This window comes from Syngnathoides biaculeatus, chromosome 9 (assembly GCF_019802595.1).
Source record: "Syngnathoides biaculeatus isolate LvHL_M chromosome 9, ASM1980259v1, whole genome shotgun sequence".
In the NCBI taxonomy this organism is placed as follows: Eukaryota; Metazoa; Chordata; class Actinopteri; order Syngnathiformes; family Syngnathidae; genus Syngnathoides; species Syngnathoides biaculeatus.
In genome coordinates this window covers 28,247,402-28,270,069 of record NC_084648.1, presented here as the reverse complement: position 1 = coordinate 28,270,069, position 22,668 = coordinate 28,247,402, and the positions used below count along the sequence as shown (strand labels likewise).

At 43.4% G+C, this 22,668-nt stretch overlaps 1 protein-coding gene across 1 annotated transcript; it reads left to right on the top strand.

The window, feature by feature from the left end:
- Nucleotides 1-13,100: 13,100 nt before the first annotated feature.
- Nucleotides 13,101-22,195, top strand: adra1d (adrenoceptor alpha 1D). Its single transcript, XM_061829788.1, has 2 exons — nt 13,101-14,335; nt 21,119-22,195. The coding sequence occupies exons 1-2, from the start codon at nt 13,375-13,377 to the stop codon at nt 21,643-21,645; spliced, it is 1,488 nt and encodes a 495-aa protein (XP_061685772.1). The 5' UTR covers nt 13,101-13,374; the 3' UTR covers nt 21,646-22,195.
- Nucleotides 22,196-22,668: the final 473 nt, after the last annotated feature.

Here is a 22,668-nt window from a genome sequence, read left to right as displayed (position 1 = left end):
ACATTTAGATCATATGGGGATCACTTCTAACTAACAACAGACTCCCCAACAGTAGGTGTGACAGTATGTAGCGTACTCAGCCGCAAGCGATGACAACGCCGAAAAGCGGCCCGGCACTGTGATGAGCCACCCCAGCTCGGCGCCGTGATGAGCCATTCCGCCCGAAGCCGTGATCAGCAGACGCAGTGCGCCGACGCACACATTTACCACCCCTGAATTACATATGCGCATCTTTTGTTACGTTCTGTGAGGATTACGTCCCCCCCACCTCCAACCATATTTTTTTTTAGGAGCTCGATACACACCTACCTGTCAACTGGAACCCATGAAGCTCCCGTTTGCAACTGTGCAATCCATTTTTCACGACGAAACAGTTCTTTTGGAAAAGCATGAGGAGTAAATACATCCTCCTGAGTGTTTGAGCAATATCCAGCAATACAACTAGCCAGCATTTTGACTAATACAAAGTGTAGCAGCCCTTGGCATCAATAAGACAGCGTAGAGTTCAACCGGTGCAAACTTTATTGCATCTTCAAGCACCGTGAAACTAAAAAAACACATAACAATATTAAGAGGTACAAAGTTCAGTTTTCTCTAAAAACACACTTCACTATACATCCATTTTTGTATATAATTAATTAAAGCAACACACAAAGAGAATGAGCCAACCTCGCTCCGTCTACCAAGGGTGTAAACGCTTCAACGACAATGAAGGCCACAAGCAAAATGGCCCAAACTGCATTTGAATAACGAAAAAAAAAAAAAATTACACATCAATGTCATGCTTGTATGCATATGAATGGACCAAAATAAAATGTCAAACATTTAGACTTACTCTGCTTCTCTGCTCTACTCCGCATAACCTCCTCTCTGTGTGATCACCCAGGTAAGTATGGCAAACCAACATGGTGGGGCAATCAGCACAGGTAATCAGCTTGTGGATCACCCCAGAACATGAATGGTTCATTCAATTTACTTAACTGGCCACTAATACAAAGGAACAAAGAGCTACCTTCCCACAGGTAAAACTGGAATCAACACAGGAGCCCGCCTGAGTGGGCCTCTGCTAATAACATCAATTCCTGTTTCTTCTCCAAAACAAATCCCTCAAGAGGATTTTCATGGCAGAAGTTACAAAAAGCCATATAAGTCATGTGGTGAAAAAACGGATGGGTCCATTCCGGCTGCTTTTTTTTTTTTTTTTTTTAATTAAAAACATTAAAAAAAATCATGCTTTTCCTGTCAGTGGGCCTTTAAAGGAGGACTTCAAAATTCATATGTACAATTAACCCTCCAATCTGAAGAAATATTATTATTACATATATTTTGGACATTAATTGAAGAAAAATTTGGGAATAAAGAACATTTTTTAAATCCACGCATTATCTGCATATGTGCCAGCTTTCACAGCCAGACGCGAATGAAACATGCTTGACCCTGCCCGGTGACGTTGCCAGTGCTTAGCATTAGGGACCATTTCTTCTAGCTAGGCCAAGATGCCGACGTGTTGTGCATCAAATTGCAACAAAACTGAGAAAACGCACCTAAATTTGTCGTTCTTTAACCTCCCGTGTGGTCAACCTGATAGGATAAAGCTGTGGCTGTCACCGTTGAGGCTCGTTCATCAGCTGGGGAAATTTGGATACATCTAACAATTACTGGTTATTAACCACCTAGCTTTCGCCTATTGTGCCGGTGCGGTATAAGCAACAACATACTTTTATGAGGAGGCATGATGGTGCAGCTGTAAGGCAGTGGCCTCACAGTGTGCAGTATGGCTACCACTTGGATAGTAAGCACCATGTGTGGTGTTTGCATGTTCGCACCGTGCCTGTGTGGATGTACCCTGCCTACTGCCCGTTGACAGCTGGGATAGCTTCCAGAACTCCCGTGACCCTTGTGCGGATAAGCGGATAAGAAAATGGATGGATGGATGGATGGATATATACGTGTAATCACTTTATGGAAGTCCCTTTTTTTTTGCATTTCATATTCCAGCCATAAATAAACCAAACTGCGCCATACTCAAAAAAAGCTTACATTTTTAATGAACTTTGGACATAGCCCATTTGCATTCCAAGACCATTAAAAATGTGTACTCACCGATTTTCCACTGGATGTACAAGTGGTCCTTTCATCAAACTCTCATGGGTCATAAGTAAATTGATATGCAACATGTCTTTGTCCAAACAAACAACTTCGTATCTATGTGAGGAAGTGATGCAGACATGTTGATCGTGATCCAAGTTCATTCCAATACGCTCCATTTTTTGTTCGACCATTTCAAACTCACAACAACATTGGCATTCCGCCACAGTTGGTATTAGGTTACAAAGAGAACACAGGCACCAGTCTTTCGATACGAGCCAGTCTGGAAGACCTTCGAGGTCCATATTTTGTGATTGCTGTGCTCCTTCGTCAGTGCCATGGCCCCTCGCCAACACGTCAACTTCCACCTGTGTATATTCTGGCTCAAACGCACAGGCTTGAACATTGTACATTATGTTATTTTTTGTTTTGTTTGTTTATAATTATTTTCCACAAAATCGGCCACAAAATCCCATATAGTGGATGTTCTCTGTTTAGTGAAGTATCCACGAGCAATGGGGGGGGGGTCAGAACAGGAAGCGCTGCAGATGTGGCAAACGCTGATTGGTGTGTCAGTTTTTCAGCCAGGCTCATTGAATGTCTGCGCGAGAGAGGAATTTCGATAATACTTTTCCAATTTAGAAATATTTCCAGGTGAAATCTGTGGATAATTTTGGCATCAAAAGAAACACTGAATCCTCATCTACTAACTTTTAATGTGTGCTCCCATTTCTATTTTTTTTTTTGACAAAGTCTGTTTATATACAAGTATATATATATATTTATCTATCCATCCACTTTTTTGCCACATAACAAGGTTAAATCAGTGTGGGATGTTGACACACTCTTATCTCTTATCTCTTCTAAATGAAGAAAACTTTACATCTTGCACATCTGTGACTCTTATAAGGAAAAGTTTCTTGTTCTTTGTTCTTATTACTTTTTTGTCTTTGTTCTGAATGTTACCCTAGGGAAGCACTGACTGCCGATTAAAAATCCCTTGTGTGTTTTTACATACTTGGCCAATAATGCTGATTTTGATTCTGATATCTTCACAGGGAAGTGCTGGAGTCTATCCCAGCTGGCAGGAGGCAGGACACGGCCTGAACAGGTTGCCAGACAATCGGAGGGAACATGGAGACAGACAACCGTCGCACTCAAAATCACACTTGGGGGAAATTCAGAGTCTCCAATTACTGGATGTTTTTGGGATGTGGGAGGAAACCGGAGTGCCCAGAGAAAACACACACAGGCACAGGAAGTACATGCAAATTCCACACAGCCGTGCCTGGGATTTGAACCCTGGTCCTCAGAACTGTGAGGCCAATGCTCTATAGCTGGGCCACCATGTTGCCACAAGGAGTAATAGTTTAAAAAAAAAAAAGTTGTCACTGTTCAAAGCACAAGAACCCTGCCTTCGCATAAGTATTTTTGTCGTTTAATTCTTATCTTATTTATTTAAAAGCACCACAATTACTTGAAAAGCTTTTCTCCTTCTATTATTTTCCTATTTTGTAGCCCGTGGTCAGTTTATTGATTGTTACCTGATGTGCAATTTAAAATGCAGATGTAAAAAGACTAGAAACACTTTTTCAAATGCCAGCAATTTTTTTGCTATATAAAAATATAAGACCAAGCTGATGTATCCACCATTAATGTGACGAGTAACCTATGAATATAATGAAATTGATTTAATCTATTCTAAAGGGGAAGTAAAAGTCCATCCATCCATTCATCCATCCATCCATCCATTTTCTTAGCCGCTTATCTTCACAAGGGACGCGGGAGTGCTGAAGCCTATCCCAGCTGTCATCAAGCAGGAAGCAGGGTACACCCGCTGGTTGCCAGCCATTCGCAGGGTACATGGAGAAAGACAACAGTCACACTCACAATTACACCTAGGGGCAATTTAGAGTGTCCAATTAATGTTGCATGTGTTTGGGATGCGGGAGGAAACTGGAGAGCCTGGAGAAAACCCACACAGGCACGGGAAGAACATGCAAACGCCACACAGGCAGGCCGGTATTGAACCAAGTTCCTCAGCCCATACCCTTATCAGGATAAGTGGTAAATAAAATGGATGGGTGAATGGATGGTGCTAATCAGGATAGTGTTCGCACCACACACACCTTTTAGAATTATGGCCAACAAGTTCAGTCTATGTTCCATTTTATTTTCAAACCTGGGATTTTAACAGTGCAGTGTAGATGTTTCATATCCATTGCGGTACTTACAAACAAAGAATACAATAACTGCAAAGACTACCTGTATTGCTCTGAACACATTATTGCTCCTTTTTTTTAATTCATGAACCAAGGGAGGAAGCAGGGAGATGATGTGACCTTCAGAAATCTTTTGAAGATTCATATATGAAGCGATATCAAAGTACCATATGACATGTGGCAAAGTGAATCCAAGTGAGTGTAAGCGCAGTCAGTCTACATTAGAAATTACCATACTGAAAGAATAAGGGGAGAAAAGAAATAAAGAATTTGAGTGTTTGCTTCTGTACTGAGGGTAAGGTTGGCAAAGGCTACTGGAATTGTATTACAATCAATTGTCGACTAAGAAAAGAGAAAGAAATAGATCTCCAACATCCATCAAACATATCTCACATCACTTTGCACTTTGCACGGTTTGACATTTGAAGAATTTGTTTTCAAAATGAGACATATCCGTTTTTTTCATTTTGAGAAAAGGGCTTGGTATTGATGTGAAAACAATAAACTCAATTTATGTTTCTAACTATTGGGGGATGGAAAGAGATGCTAAAAAATAACTAAACACCATACTACAAAAAAATATTGGCTTTAATATTCACCGAGTTTTTTTTATGACAAATTTCATTTTTTCTCCAAAATGAGACATATCCAAACATTCTATTCTTTGCAAAGTGAGACATATCCAAATTTCGACTTAAACCTTCAGGAGCAGCTGTATTTTTTTTTTTTTAAATCAGTTGCTTTTGATAGGCAATCATGAAAACTATTTGCCTTTCAACATTTCAAGCATTTTAAAATAATATTTAAGACCATGACCACCACATTTAGAGAGTTAGGTATCAGAAATAAGGGTCAGTCACCAGTTACAATTTTCACAATTAGCTCACTAATGTCAGATGTCGAAAAAGGAGATGAAAAACTGGGAATTTCTTTTAAAAAGGTGTTTTTCAGTTATTTAGAAACTGTTTGTTCAGTATGAGGTCTTGGAAAGGCTGAGTTTACATCATTGCAATTTTGTGTATCTGTATGCGATTCTGCAATCCGACATCTGCAGGCATTGTGTCACTCAGTTGATTAATTTTGTTTATAAGTTGATGTGAGATCATTAAGAAAGTAAACTGCTTCAAACCAGTCTACCAAGGTTAATATGGGTTGCGAGGGATACCAGCAGAAAAAAAATTGGTAGTCGATCTCATACGCACATCTCCAAAATGAAATCAGTTTCAAACTCACAAATTCACTGTTTGAAATCTGACTCATTGAGTCTGCTTTCTTTTGATTTTATTTATAGCTGTCGCTGTCGGGGGAAAGAACACTGCAGAATAGGATATAAGTCTGTAGTAATAATAACAGTATTCATAATGCTCATAGACAGAAATTGAGTACTCCAAGGGTGTTGATTTCCTTTTAACGTCAACTTTTCTTAAGTCATAGCCGATAACTTTCCCTATAAAAAATGGCCAAAAAAAAAAGATTGCATAGAATTATAAAAATTTATTCATTCATTAATGATCGTTGGTGAAATATTTTGAACAACAAAGTTACTATTCACGCATTACACAATCATAGACAAAACAGTATGTTTATTACATTCAGATACAATGGTACTTGGATGAGAACTGAATTATTAAATTGCAATAATTTCATAAAGAATTAAAATTAAATAGGAAAAGCACCCTCACAATGGGACAGCCTCCAAGTAAACCAGAACAATCATTGATTCATTTATTCGATATTATTAAACATTGATAAACAAAATACAAGACTTAGTTCAGCTTGAAAGAAAGAAACACTGTTAAGATAAAAGCGACAAAAATGCATGCCAAGGATCCAAATAAAAAAACATGGTAAAATGTATCACTTGGCAAAACAATGAAAAGGTTTGCTACTGACTGTACTGGATATTTTTCAGTGTAAACAAAAACAATCTACAAAGATCAAAAGTCTTTATTTTCTTTCAATTCATAAGTAGAAAAGAAACATTACTGATTCACACATCAGTAGATTCTATTAAAAATAGAATTAATGTAAAAGAAAATCCAAATGTGATAAAAAAAAAAAAAGGAAACAATAGGTCAACTTCACAAAGAGAAAAAATAGGGTCTACTATCAGCTACTAGCAAGCGCTTCTTCTTTTCTGACCCCGTTTCCGCTGGGTTTCTTTTCCTTCCCAGCTTCATTCTCTCTGGTGTCTCATACATAAAATCAAACTCGGCATTAGCATCTCTCGCAAACGTGGGCGCAGCCATTTTGGATGATGATGTGGAAGATACCGGAACTTCCCTCTTGACGAATTCTGAATGGATGCTGCTTGCTTCAGCAGCGCACGCAAATTGAACGAAATTATGTGGCATTTTGCTCTAAATAAGATCTCGATATGTCGCATTTTGAAATAAAACGCGATCTTCCTTGGCTGATATAGAACGATATGTCGCACTTTCAACAAAAATCAGAGTATCCCGATAACTACCATTCGGAGCTGGATAATTTTGGCGCGAGTTTCGTAAATCTGAAAAAAATGCCTATGTCGCGTTTTGAAAACAAACTCTTCATTTGTTTTAATGAGTGGCTGACTGGTTTTACTGCGATTCAAAACGTGAATCAGTGGTGGACAGCATCTCAGCTGTAGCAGCCAAGTAAAAATGCACAGCAGCTCTCATTGTTTTACGCTTAAGTCTTTGAAGGATAAGTGAAACCCAGCTGTCAAACTCTACAAATACATAGATTAGAATACCATATACACAGTACCTGTGGCTCGAAGTCAAAACTGTTTCAGAGTCTCTGCACAAAACACAAGAGCAGTCAGGGGAGAGCTGGTTCTTCTTTGACAATTGTACAATATTTTTATGGTTTAATTAAAAAAAAAATCAGAACAGAATCTTTAAACTTATCCAGATTTGCTTTTAGTCACTGATGGTGTAGTAGTACCTGCACCTGACTTTGGTACGAGTAGCATAGGTTCAGTTCTCACTCAGTGACAGTGTGAATGTGAGTCTGAATGGTTGTCTGTGAATATTTGTCCCCTCCAACTGACTGGCGACCACTTTAAAGTGTCATCTGTGGTTTGCCCAAGTCAGCTGGATGGATGAATGGATGGATGCAAGCGTTGCAGTTTTTCAGTTGAAGAGTGGCCATGATTCATGATGCGTCAGCCATTTTGGGTTTATTCTTCAAATCGGGAAAGGGTTTCATTTCATATACAGGTATTTTTGCTAAACAAGTGACAAATGAAACAAGTTAATTCAGAAAGATGAGAAATGAGCTGTGTTTTTCTTCCTTACATATACAGTGCAATGTGACAGGAAATTCCAGGCATTTTGATTAAGGTCAAAAGCCTCCCGGCTAGTTGGAGTGCAGCGGAAAACATGGTTGTGTATCATGCACTTTGTTTTAATAATCATTTCTATCGTTTAGAAAATATTTACAGTGTAGCATATGGGAAAATGTACTATAGTGCATGGTCAGAATCTGACCTGTCAAATAATCTATAAAAGAAACACTGTATTGCTGAATGAATGAGGAAGGAAGCGTTTATGTTTTTGGCCCGTTGTAAGGGTTAGTGTAATATTACTGAATATATGCTATATGGCGGCTTAAAAAAATGAATTGCCATTTGAAAACAGCATTTTGTATTTTCTTCCTTTCCTACTTTCCTTCGAGAAGAGGAAGCACAAAGGTGCGCCCAAGCTATGTCGCAGGCCAAGCAATTGCAGTGGTTGGCCTGGGAAGGAGTGGAGGCAAGGAAGATCACCTGGAAAGAGCTTTGCGAAATTGAGGCATTCAGGGCAAGCTTTACCATCAGAGTTGTGTATGACGTCTTGCCTTCTCCCACGAACCTAAACCAATGGTATACCAAAGAACCCAATTGCCTGTTATGCCCCAAGTCATTTCAAATAACATTGGTAAACATCTCTGCGGGAGTCACCGAGGCATGAGAGGAGGACTCCATGTGTGCCTCCCAGCGAATCAGTTCAGCACTTATTCAATTCCTTGGCAGAGTCTAATTGCTGGGGATTCCATCTTTGGGCTTATGCTAAATGAAACCCCCACTTTCTTCTCACCATTTGCCAATTTAATGCTACCTTAGACCCGAATGCCATACAAAAGAGTACGTATACTATGGAGGGTGTATTTTAACCGAAAAAGCCTAAGGAACATTTTTTCATTATTATGATTATCATTTTTACAAATAGGAAACAAGACTGGTTGTTATTAATGTAGAATGCAGCTAACAAGGTAAACTATAGTTACATCACATGCATGGGCCCTGGGCCGCTAATGCGTGTCATTCCAACAGAAATCCCAACACAATGTACTCTGGAGGTAATGACTAATACAACTCCTAACACCACTTGTCAGAAATGGAAAAGTGTTTATCCAACAACTAAGGCAGTCAATGATAAACTGATATTTTCTACTAATGTTGCATTGGCTAATTTCTCCTGTGTTAGCTTTGCAGGGACAGATTTTAAGGTGGGAAGTCTCAACAAAACATGGTGTCATGATATCCATCTACAAACTGCCCCACTGCTCCCATGCAGCGATTTGTTGTGGTGGTGTGTTGGTCAAAAGTTGTATGACACACTGAAGAATGCAGCAGGAACGTGTACACTGGTATCACTGCTCTTATCTGTGACTGTGTTTCCATCCAAAGCAGAGGAGATACAATTGGCCGCATCCATCTTTGGACCTCCCCTTGGGTTCTCCCGAAGGCGAAGGTCCTCTTGGAAAGATGGAGATCTGACATATGTTGATGCAAATGGCATCCCAACTCCATACCAGATGAGTATAAGTTGGTTAACGAGATTGCTGCAACGGGAATCCATCTTGTGATGGATAACTCTGAATAAAAACGTTGACAGAATCAACTACACACATTACAATGGACAGAAACTAGGTAATTATATGGAAGCAGGCTTTATTGCCATAAGGGAACAACCAGCTGCAACCTCACTCATGACGTTCCAGAACTGCTGAGCGGTCAACATGCTCCTGGCCGAGAAGGGTTGGCGACTGCTCAAGATTATTCAGCTACTGACCATCCTTCCACTTAAGTCCAGCTCAGCTCGTAACTTTTCTGAATGCCTTCCTGCTCACTCACATTGCTGTTATTGTTATCTGATGGGTGGAAAGTGTCCGAGTGTTTAGAAACACTATATAAGTTGTTGTTTAACTTGTGGTTAAAATAACTCATGAATATGTTCGTTGCGCAATACATTGTTTCTCTGGCAAACAAATAACTCATCGTACTAGTTGTCATGATCCTGCCGCTTCAGCACGAGCTGTGCGGGTGTCCGCGCAGGTGCACTGATTGGAAGGTGTACACCTGCGCCTCATGCAGCCTGATCATGCTATGGATTTATATGACCACGATGCCAGTTCGCAATGATCTTCATGTCCCATTCGTGTGCTCCGGTATCCCTGATTGAACCTGTGTGTACCGACATTCGTCCGTTCTCCGACCAACCTTGTAAGCCTGACTCCTTCGATACTTCTGCCTGCGTTGATTGTTTCCCTGTGTACCGACTCCTGCCTGTCCGCTCATCTGCTCTCTTCGCCCGACGTCACAACTACCGCTGCTGCGCTGGACTGCCTGCTCGATCCCCTACCTCTGCATACAATAAACGTGTCTCTTCTTGAACTACATTGCGTCTTCCGAGTTCCTGCATTTGGGTCCTACTCTCGTTTCCGATGGGACGTGACAGAACGAACTGGCCAATACAGGACCCAGTAGGAAAGACCCGGCGTCGCCGGGACCGACGCAAGGTAGACCGTCTGCCGGAGGACCAAGCCTGTCCGATCCGGGTAGGCTCTCTGATGTCCTCCGCTCCCGTGTCTTACGCTCCGCCAGCGAGGTATGAATACGTCCCGAACACGACCCGTCTGGCTCCTCATATTTTTCTGGACTCTGACTTTTCGGAATACGAGGAGGACCGCAATTTGTATGACCGGCTGCCTGAGTACGACTCTGACGACTTGGATTTTGAATCTCTTTGCCCGGCTTTTCATCCCAGTCAGTTTGCTCCGCCTCCCCGCGTTCCCAGCACCCGAACTTCTTCGCCCGGTGGATACAAATACACCAATCCGTTTGAGGGAACCCAATTGGCCATCTGCCAGGGACCTCCGCGTGGCGGCCAGAGGAGACGCCCCGGCCGGGCGCTGCCTTGTGCCTCCCGCTGCGCGGCAACTTAGACACCGTCCTCCCACTCCTCGCCGGCAACGGCGAAACCCGCAGACCTGCAGCTGGTGGCGAAGCTTCCAGCCAGGAGGGAGGAGGAGCCGCCAAATCACGAGGCGTTCCGCCGCGAAATGCGGGCAGAGATAGAGCGGCAGAGCGCCGAATTAGCGGCGCTCACGGCCCAGGTCCGGCAAGGATTGGCGAACCAGCCAAGCTACGCTGACGTCGCAACGGCGACGGACTCGCTGCTGACTCAGGTTCACGTTGCCGTGGAAACCGACCCGCCCCCTTGCCAAGTGCACGCCACAGTGGGAACAGATTCGCCACCTCGCCAAGTGCACGTAGCTGTGGAGACTGACCCGCCTCCTCGCCATTACCACGTCGAGGTTTTGGCGGTTCCGAGCAGAGCTCACGCGGCAGTTGGAACTGACCCGCTCCCGAGTCACGCCCACGTGTCAGTTTCGACTGACTCTCCGCCGACTCTCGTTCACGTTGCCCTGGAAACGGATTCGCCACCGCGCCACGCCCACGTTGTTGTTTCAACGGATCCACTACAAGCTCACGTGGCAGTGGGGACCGACCCGATGCCACCTCACGTTGCTGTCCAGGAGGTGGCGACGTCTCCACAGCCGCTTCTCGTCTGTGCTCTGGAGTACCAGTGGCGACCGGCCCTCGGACGCTCCACACTCCTGCTTCGTCGGCGACCGGCCCTCGGACGCTCCACACTCCTGCTTCGTCGGCGACCGGCCCTCGGACGCTCCACACTCCTGCTTCGTCGGCGACCGGCCCTCGGATGCTCCACACTCCTGCTTCGTCGGCGACCGGCCCTCGGACGCTCCACACTCCTGCTTCGTCGGCGACCGGCCCTCGGATGCTCCACACTCCTGCTTCGTCGGCGACCGGCCCTCGGACGCTCCACACTCCTGCTTCGTCGGCGACCGGCCTTCGGACGCTCCACACTCCTGCTTCGTCGGCGACCGGCCCTCGGACGCTCCACACTCCTGCTTCGTCGGCGACCGGCCCTCGGACGCTCCACACTCCTGCTTCGTCGGCGTCGAGCACGTCCATACATTCCCGTCCAGGAGGCGGCGACAGGGTCGCTGCCTTCTCACGTTCCCGTCCAGGAGGCGGCGACGGGGTTGCTGCCTTCTCACGTTCCTGTCCAGGAGGGGGCGGTACTGGCGCCGCCTTCTCACGTTGCTGTCCAGGAGGGGGCGGTACTGGCGCCGCCGACTTCTCACGTTGCTGTCCAGGAGGAGCTGGGGAGCTCTGTGGAGCCGCCCTGGAGCTGGAGAGACTACGGGATGGTGGTGGTCATTGCTCTGGTCCTTCTCTCCATCATCCTATTCACTCCAGATGGCTCCCAGCCGCTTCATGACCTGGCCTCGTTGGCGGCCAATCCCTGGTCGTCTTGCGGCGCCGGCGTGGGAGGTTTTCGTCCGGAGCAGTGGCCTGCCTCGTTCTGGTTCCTGCTTCGCCGTTTGGTTCCTCACAGAGGTCGTCCGCCCGAATCGCCCCGTGGGGACCCTGGTGCTTGGCGTCCGGGTCGTCCTCCTGACCTGTCCACCCAGACGCCTCGTGTTTGGTGGCCTGGATGGCCACCAGTCTAGGGTTCAGGGGGGGGGGGGCGTTGCTACTCTTATATCAAAGTTAAAAAAAAGCACAGACACCTTTGAAGAGTGTACTGGAAAAGCAATCAACATCAAAATAAAGTGGAAATGTTTTGTCTGCAAACCTTTTACTCCTGTGAGGATAAGCGGTTGGATAAGCAGTGTTGGATAAGCAGTGTTGGACAAGCGGATGGATATCTCAAATAAGTGTCACTCTTTAGGTCATGAGAAACTAGGGAATGCCGTGGTAATGTTGTTGCTACTTGTGCAAAAGTTAATGAGTAGAGCCCTTTTAAAAATGCAAAAATTAAAAATTTTGCATCGAGCTCGATTCACCAGAAAAACCTGATTTGGATTAGTCCTTAAATCCAAAGGTCAGTGGCATCAACCCAAATTGAAGTTGTAAATGTTGGTCAGCGCTTCTGATAGTGTTTGGTCAAGCAGAGAAGACCCTGCCTATGGCCTGGCGGCTTGTTGCAGATTTGTAGCTCTGCAAATTCCTGACAATGTTTCCAAATGCCTGAAAGTTGTCTCAAAGGTGCGGTTGATGCGTCCAGTGCAAATGTTACACTTGTGAAGCTTGTTTGTTTTGGGGTTTTTTTTTATGCCATTTATGGCCTGAGATCTTGATCTGCCCAACCTCTCCGTTTTATTTTTTTTGCAAGCTGATCATTCACTTTGACTACGTGCACTTTGCTTGTGGACATGTTCTGCATTTTAACTTTGAGATTCTCAACTTTCACACCTGGGAATTTCTACAACTGGGCACGTGACCCACTGATAATATGATAGTCTAATTGAATTAAAAGCTTTGTTTGACACACAAATATAACATATACAATGTGCACAAAGCACGACAACAATGCAAAACAAAATTGACTTCATTTAGTCAGCGAAGCATCCGTGACGTAAGATTTTGAGTGCTATGCAACAATGTCGCTCCGAGCGCCTGTATGTGATGTGCGCGCGCGTGTGACGTGGGTGGAGTTTCATTTTGGGACCTGCTCTGGCTGACTGGAATCGGTTGATCGCTCCAAATGATGAACGCCGCCAGTGCACAGCAGAGACGACACGTGTGGGCATGGCGCAAAATCGGAGGCTCTATTATTGCTTTTTGCTGCCTCGTGAAGTCCAACCGAGTTCTTGAGTGTGTGACCTAAGCGTTCGTGCACGTTGCCTATCTGCTTCTGTATTTTGGGGAGTAGTTTACGCACGACTTGTCCGGCGCAGACGATGACACACTGAAGTTGTTTTTCCGTGTAAATATTTCTCCAACATGACAGATTCAAACTTGAGGAATGGCAGCATCCACGCGATATATTTCTTGGAGTCTCTCAACGGATCTTTATTGGATGTAATGTTTCCAAACGACAGCACGGCCACTGCGTGTCCGAACTTTACAATGGACTCTCGATCGGTGTGGCTCGGGCTTTTTCTGGCGTTATTTACTCTGGTGGCGGTGGTGGGCAACATTTTGGTCATCCTGTCCGTAGTGTGCAACAGCCACTTGCAGACAGTGACCAACTACTTCATCGCCAACCTGGCCATGGCGGACCTGCTGCTGAGTATCGTGGTGCTCCCCTTCTCCGCATCTCTGGAGGTTTTTGGCTGCTGGGTGTTCGGCCGAGCGTTCTGCAACATCTGGGCGGCGGTGGACGTGCTGTGCTGCACCGCCTCGATCCTCAGCTTGTGCATCATCTCCGTGGACCGTTACATCGGCGTCAAACACTGCCTCAAGTATCCGAGCATCATGACCGAGAGGAGGGCAGGTGTCGTCCTGGTTCTGGTGTGGGTGTCATCCACGGTCATTTCCGTCGGCCCCCTGCTGGGCTGGAAAGAACCGCCTCCCTTGGACGAAAGAATCTGCAGAATCACCGAGGAGCCCGGATATGCACTCTTCTCATCCCTCTTCTCCTTCTACCTGCCGCTCCTGATCATCCTTGTCATGTACTTTAGGGTCTATGTGGTGGCCCGCAGGACCACCAGGAGCCTGGAGGCGGGCGTCAAGCGCGAAAGGGACAAGTCCGCGGAAGTGGTCTTGAGGATCCACTACCGCAGCGTCCCGGAGGAAGCGCGTGCAGTCAGCTCCAAGAGCCACAAGCAGCACCCACTCCGGAGCTCGCTCTCCGTGCGCCTCATGAAGTTCTCTCGGGAGAAAAAGGCCGCCAAAACCCTCGCCATCGTCGTGGGCATGTTCATTCTCTGCTGGCTCCCTTTCTTCTTCTTCTTGCCCATGGGTAAGTGCAACATAAACCTGTTAAATGCGTCCTGATTAAATTCAGTGATTGTCATACGTAAACATTGAAATACAGCAGCATAGTAGGCCTAAGTGCATCCATCCATTTTCTTAGCCGCTTATCATCACAAGGGTCTTGGGGAGTGATGGAGCCTATGGCAGCTGTCAATGGGCAGGAGGCAGGGTACACCCTGAACTGGTTGTCAGCCAATCACAGGACACATGGAGACAGACAACAGTCAGATTCACAATCACATCTAAGGGCAATTTAAAGTGTCCAATTAATGTTGCATGTTTTTTGGGATGTGGGAGGAAATCCGAGTGCCCGGAGAAAATCCATGCAGGGATGGGGAGAACATGCAAACTCCACAAAGCCGGGACTGGGATTTTAACTCCAATCCTCAGAACAATGAGGGTGAAACTCTACAGCTGCGCCACCGTGTCGCCCTGAAACGTTTATTAAATATCATTGTACAGCATTCAAGCATTGAGTACAAATTTAACATCAACACAGCACTTAAAATTACTACTTAAATAATTTTTAAATTTTGCACAAAAAAGTTCAATAAAAGTTGTAACTTGATATGGTGGTCCTCGGTGTTCGAATATCTTTGTTTTCGTACAAATTGGTTTTCAAACAAAAATTTAGAGATTCTTTTGCTTTGGTTTTTGAACGAAAATCGGTATTTGAAGGCCCGACCAGCTGACCCACGAAATTTGTTATTGTGCTTTCGAACGCAATCCTGAAAAAAACCTGGAAACGATGTAACGTGTGTGACGCAACTTGTTGACCCACACACTCCTCTGTCCGGTAGTGACTTTTTTTTCTTCCAATTGGGCAATATTAACCCCGATCATGGCTCCAAAGAAGGTAAGTGGAACTACTGGTGCTGAAAAATAGAAAGTGGTGCGTAAAACTGTCGACTTCAAGAAGAATTTGATAGCTGAGCGCAAATCTGGTGTGCGTGTTTCTGACCTATCGAAGAAGTATGGCATGGCAAAATCGACGATCAGCACCATTCTGAAACACAAAGATGCCCTCAAAGCAAGTGATGTTGTTAAAGGAGCAACCATGTTGACAAAGGAGAGGCCACAGATCTTGGAGGAAGTTGAAAAGTTGCTTCTTATTTTCATAAACAAGCGGCAGTTAGCTGGTGATAGTGTTGGCGAGGAAGGGAGATGTCGTCTGATGAGGGTGAAGGCAGGAAGGATGTCTCGAGTGCCGATATAAAAGCTAGCTGTGCCAAATGGAACGACATCCATCATTTTGTAGAACTCCATCACCCTAACAAAGCAGAATGTTGCAGATCACTGCAAAATTTCAATGACATTGTTATGAGCCACTTCAGGAAGGTGCTCAAAAGGCGGCAGAAACAGTCAATATGAAATTCTTTCTTTGTTAAAAAAGGTGAGTCACCCCCAACGAAGACATTTGAAACAGTTGTTTTACATTGCGTAATAAGGTTTTACTGTGGTACGGAGCCTTTCACGATGTGTAGAAGGCTGGCGCATTGCCTTCTGTTCTGAGCCTCAGTCTACAATGTGCGGAACTTGAGTGAAGTCAATTAGGTGAGCGTGAAACAATAAAATATGTCAATGCCAACATTGAGGCAACTAACATACATAAATTTTCTTTGCCGGTTATCCTCACGAGGGTCGCGGGGAGTGCTGGAGCCTATCTCAGCTGTCAACAGGCACGAGGCAGCGTACACCCTGAACTGGTTGCCTGCCAATTGACCCCTCCATAGAAATTGCGCTATCCGCGTCACTGACCAATCAGAGGCCAGAGATCTGCATAAACCACGCCCCTTTTTGGGACCCGCAGTTTTCTCAGACAATGCTGCATGGTCCAGTATAGCTTCTGTTGGCGTTTTATCGCGTATTTGGGTTCTTTAACAATAGATATGGTTAAGAGGCGTAGTCATGGACTTTATAATAGTGAATACAGGTATCCTGAAAGGCTAGTTGGTGGAGTTCAATTTGTACCCTTTCCAAAACCGAAGACCCAGTACGAAAAATGTCTTCGATGGATCAAACTTTGTGGAAGACCGCATGATCAATTGAATCCATCAACCGGAACAGATATGTTTGCACGAAGGTAAGCCCTATATTTGATTTTCAATACATGTCTCATATAAATGAATTAGCAGTTCTTCGCTTGCATAACATAGCTAAGAGTGAATGATTGACACACTTGATCTGTGTTGAGCGATATTTTGCGATGATCTGACTGCACAAATGTGTCCCTTTGTTCGCGGCTACGCGGCTACAGTAAACCGGACTGTGTTTGCACGAAGGTATGCTAATTAGCTAAGCTAAACCGGACTAGCAGTCCTAAAAGCCTTCGACGTGCACCGAGACACCAAGACTGAAGGAAGGATGTTTGAGGAGACTAAAGTAGTGATTGTCGAACTCGGTACGTAGGTTCGGCACTAATTCAAGAATAATTATTGAGGGGAGCGCGTGACGTTACACAAAGAAAACGAGAGAAACAACTCGAAAATCAAGCCTCGCCTTCTTCTTTTCCTTCATACGGCGGTTCACAAACGGCTATACAGATACATATACAGATTCTGCACACAAGTGTGATCTGTAACACGAAAATAGGAAACTGTCAATGACGAATTCGTCTTTGGGTTATAATATATTATATTATGTGGCTTCTCCGTCTTCCTCTGACTCTGGAAAAATGTCGAGCTAATATCAATGGTTTCTCTGTCGATATGCATGTAAATACCATTGAAATACCCCTCGCTGAAATACTTGAAGCCCTGCTGTCTGCTTTTCAACGATATTTCACTGTTAGCTAAGAATGCGAGTGAGAAATCAGCCGGTAAATCGGACAGTTTCGCTCTATTCTTTTCTTGCTGCGCCGCCCTTTTTGCTTATTGTTTGTCTGACGTAGGCGCACGTGCCGTGACGTCACTTCAGGAGGCGTGGTTAAGTGCCCTGTACGGAGGGGTCAATTGCAGGGCACATGGAGACAAAAAGCCGCACTCACAATCACACTTAGGAGGAACTTAGAGTGTCCAATTAATTACAACTGAATTAAATGAAATTTAAAAAATATGCTGTCCTTGAGAAGTAAAAACTCAACCGTCCTTTTTGCGTAGCTACAAGCTTAATTTGTAAAATAATTTTGTATTTTAGTCAGTGGTTCCACCTACCACTAGAGGGAGGGCATATACCACCAGTGGCACTTGTTGCACATTGAGAAGCGCTGATGGAAAGGAAAAGGGAGGACAGTGGACAAGGGATGGTGAGCTAGGCAGCAAATGTTGTCAAGGTGCCTGTTGCAAATCATAAATTGATAGTAGTAGTATTGTAGTAAGTTAGTAGATGTGGTGGCACAAGTACTGTATGTAAAACTAAATTCAGTTTCAGAATTGCTGCCGCATCAACTGTCTCACTCACCCTTTGATACTCAGTTTTCCCCCTTTATCTGCTTAGTACCTCCCAACCTTTTTAAGAGGCCTTGTCCATCATGACAGTTGGGACTTGAGAGCTCTCTAAAGTTCAAGAGGCTATTATTATTGTTGTACCTGAATCACATAAGGTTTTCGAGCTTGTTCATATTTTGGGTGAACGTGAACTGACCTTATTTCCTTTGGGCCTGATATGGGTTATTGAATACACACTCATTCTGGTGTCTGTGAATGCTATTGGGACGAAAGTTGACTTTTATTCAAAGAGTGCCAGGTTTCTTTAGGTACTACCAGGCCAAAAACTCAAAAACTTACTGTATGCTGCGGATAAATACCATTTATGGCAACCCATACGCGTGGTACTTTCAAGGAGACTGTGTAAATGGTATTGAATGTGTTCTTTGGTACATCATCGTAAGTAATGATTAATAGGAAAATTATTATTATTTTTTGTATCATAATGCTTTACTTAAACCTCTGTGCGATCATGCTGTCATGATATGGAATCTATTTTGGTTTGTAACGTAAGACTAGATAAGATTTTGCTCATAGCCTGCCAGAGTTCGTGTCATTTCACTATCATTTCCGTCATACTGTTGCATGTTGTTGTTTTTTTACACTAAGGAAATAGAAGTGCATTGTTTTATTTCCTCATTTAAATTTTTCTGGGTTTTTTTCTTACGTTTTCGAACTTGGAGGGTGAAAGCTGCTGCTAGCTAATTGTATGGACTGAATGGGTGCCAACAACGGGGAAATATAAGGCCAGTATTTTCAGAATAATAGCCTACAAACATCATATTGGAGAAACATAAAACTATAAATCAGTTATTGTTTTGGAACAGTGAACTGAACGTTGAATTACTTTGCATAGAAAAAGACATTTCCCCACTGCTTTTTGTTGGAGTGTTGCTCGATTGTCACATTAAAGGTCATTCCAAGACGCTTGTGTCTTGTATATGGATGACACAATCATGCACTGCTGAATGATGATGGATTCCTTCTCTTAATTGAATTCACTGGTGACAAAATATTCATAAAGTGCTGAGTGTGTTTTATAATAACTCAAATGTGATGATAATTATAGATGTCTGCCTGATTGTCAAAGGGCAGTGATTGAATTCAACTTTGAGTCTAATGCTTTGTATAAAAGCTTGGAGAACTTTTAGAGACTGTTATGTTTCATGTACTCTCACCGCTTGCAACATTATGACCACTTCTGCAATGTTATTAATTAAAATATACTGTACATATATAGAGAGTCTATATCACAAATTCAACATTTACAAGGATGTTCTGGCGAGCAAACATACAGTATGCGTTCAAGCTAACAGTGATTCCCAATCACTGAGATCATCAGGTCTGCACCGGAAAATGAGCCAATTTTACTAAATTGGTGTGAAAAGCATTACATATGGATTAAAAATAATGTATCTGTCTTACGTTAGATGGCCAACGCTAACCTCTCAATCCATTTGCTTTGACATTTGTTTCATGGTGTGCCGTGAGATTTTCCTAATGTCTATTTGCAAAGTAAACAGAATGCAAAAACACTGTAGAAAGCAAAGTTTATTAAAAAAAAAATCATTATACATGTGATCCAGGGTTCCCATGACATTAACATTGACACTGTTCTAATTTTGAAACGAGTATTTCATCACATTATTTTGATGGTGCTATTCATAGATTTAGGCAATTATGTGACCTGTGCTGTACTAAATGGTTAATGCTGATTAAATTGCAGCGAGAACTTAAAACGTTTTAATCAACACTAATAGTGTTTGCGGTGACTGCAAACATTGTTAGTCTTGAGTAAATGCTGTGTTGCATTAAGGAGTTGTTTGCTAAGTTCTAATTTGCAATAGTTGCTTACACCAATTCCCACAGCAGCTTGAATACTCATGAAAGTTATCATGTTTTGTAAGTTGACGCTGAACTTTTAACAGTTTTTTCAACATTAGGTCCACACGAGTACACGCAAGTTGGGAAGAATTAATTCCACTGGGAGGTGGGCACAGCTTTAATTATTACAGTCATCCATCCGAAATAATACACTGAGTGAGGGATGCAAGGAAGGTGTTAGATACACGACAATTGGTTTGCCAGCACAGGCAGATGTGCACTTCAGACAACTATTTATGTTTTTTGTGATGAGGCAGCACAGTGGGTCAGCTGGAAAGCGTTGGCCTCACAAATCTGAGGTCCCGGCTTCGATCCTGGACCTGCCTGTGAGCAGTTTGCGTGTTCTCCTCATGCCTGCGGGGGTTTTCTCTGGGCACTCCGGTTGGCTCCCACATCCCAAAAACATGCAACATTAATTGGACACTCTAAATTACCCTTATGTGTGATTGTTACTGTCTCTATGTGTCCTGCAATTGGCTGGCAACCAGTTCAGGGTGTACACCGCCTCCTGCCTGTTGACAGCTGGGATAGGCTCCAGCACTCCCCGTGACCCTTGTGAGGATAAGCTGCCAAGTAAATGGATGGATGGCTATTGTAACAAACATATTGACAAAAGGGAAAAAAAATGATACGATACAATTTGCACAGGTGAGATAAAAACAAGCCACTTCAGGGTTTGTTCTGGTCGATGGCTTGAGTGTATTTTGTTGTATGAGTTCCTGGTGTGACCACTGATGTGAAACCAGTATTACAATTTTATAAAAGTCACATCCAAACTCAAGCAAATCCATTTGGATTTTGAGTGAGGCTCTGAGTTTCTCCCAGAGGGTTTCTGCAGAAACTTCAGCTTCTTCCCACATTCCAAATGCATCCTTAGGATCATTGATGACTCTAAATTTTCTTTCAGTGACTGGCTGATGACCAGTCCAATCAGTTGAGATATGCTCCAGCTCGCTCACCACGCCAGTGAGGATCAGCGCTATAGAAAATGGACAGATTGATGGATTCTGTGCTCTCTGCCATTGGAATCCTGTTCTGAAATTATTAGATTCGTTGTGGCAACACTGTGTACTTAAGATTACAAATTCAAGGGTCGAACATAGTCCGTTCCAAGACAGTGGTAACCAATCAGATTTCTAAATACGTTTGAATAGAAAACATGAAAATGGAATGAGAAAAGATTTTCACAGTTAAACTGTCTCAGATTTGAGCATTTTTACAGTGACAAAAAGAAGAAAGAAATCAACTACTGCAAAGGTAAAAAAGAAGAAACCACTCAAATTTGCAAAAAAATAAAAAGGGTGATGCTAGAGTCATGTAAAATATTCTAATTCAGCCCAATTGTTACTTAGTATGTGTCGCATTTGGGAGTTTCTACCTATCTATGTGACCTTAAGGGAGTTTAACCCTAGATGTTCCACACTATATTTCCCAAGTGTTCATCTGTGTTTCCCTTCTAGGCTCCTTTTTTCCAGCGATGAAGCCCTCAGAGACGGTATTCAAAGTGGTCTTTTGGCTGGGGTACTTCAACAGCTGCATCAACCCCATGATCTATCCCTGCTCCAGCAAAGAGTTCCAGCGGGCTTTCACACGCCTCCTCAGATGTCGCTGTCACCAGCGGCGGAGAGTTCTACGTCGCTTCTATGACCAGAATTGGCGGTCAACAGTCAGGGGGATGGCGCTGGAACAAAGAGGGGTGCAGGAGTCTGGCGACACCGCACACAGCTCCTGTGGCAGCTCTTTGTTAAGCAAGCTGGGGGGTAATAGAAAGAGATGGAACCTCTTCCCGCCGCTGCAGAAGTCGTCCTTTCAGCTCAAAGAAACAGTGAACAATCTGTCAAATAAAATCAAGGGAGACGCAGGGCGAGGCAGCACACCTGCAGTAGTCGATGCAGTTGCAATGGGGATTTACAACGTCTGCGAACAAAGCAGTTATAACATCTATGACTTGGCCGAGTGTTACGGCTTGAAGGAGACGGATATTTAATGGCCCACGAGAGGACGCTTATTTATTTATTTTTTTTCAAGACCCTTTTGGGTCAAAATCATTCAGACATTCAGAATCAGAACCAACAAATCCGCTTTTGCATAGATACCAATGCTCAGTTTTTCCATTTTTGAATACAGCTCTTGTGTTGTGCGAGTGATCATCTTTTTGTGGCTAGTGAGTGGAAAGAACTGTTGATAGTTTTAGAATGATTGCATGATATCAGCATCAACATTTCCATCCTTCACAACCTTGATAGATTCGACACTTTTTCAATTTGACTTGTATCACACACGCTTCACTGTCAAATTTTATAATCATCACAGTTTTGGTTTATATTGACATTGCACAATAGGATAGGGAAACTTATGGGAATTAAATGGTGCAAATGATTTCTTGTAACTCTTGGGCGTGTATCATCAGTTTTAACTGACACATTTCCTTGACCATTAGCATTAACTGAAAATTCAAGTGCAGAGTGCTACTGTGAATTTAACATTATATTTTTCCAATGCTATGCTTGTTTTTTGTGCCAATTAAAATAATTTTGGGGAGGAAAAAATGAAGACTCTTTTTCCCATTTTTTCTGAAAACTAAATGCGCTAATCATGTACATAGTATGTCACACACCATATTGCATTTTTGAGAATATTGATATTAACAGAATTATTTATATCTTCCAGCAGATGTCACTATAGTTCCACCGCTTTTTAGATAATTTTCACGTCACAGCAGTTAAAGACGTGTCATTTTAATTGGGGATGGGGTCTTTGAGGAGAAAAAAAAAAAAAAGAACAACCAGAATGAGTAATTTTCCAGTCACAAATCCACCTAGTAGTATAATAAAGGTAGACTAATTTCAATCCACTATGTGTATTCATTAATCTTTGGACCTGGTCATTCATGTCACTATTATGAATGTGAGACTCAATACTCATTTACATAATGATACACTCTTTGGAAATAATTTGGTCAGGTCATCAAACAAACAACCATTTCAGTTTTGATTGGACATTTTTATTT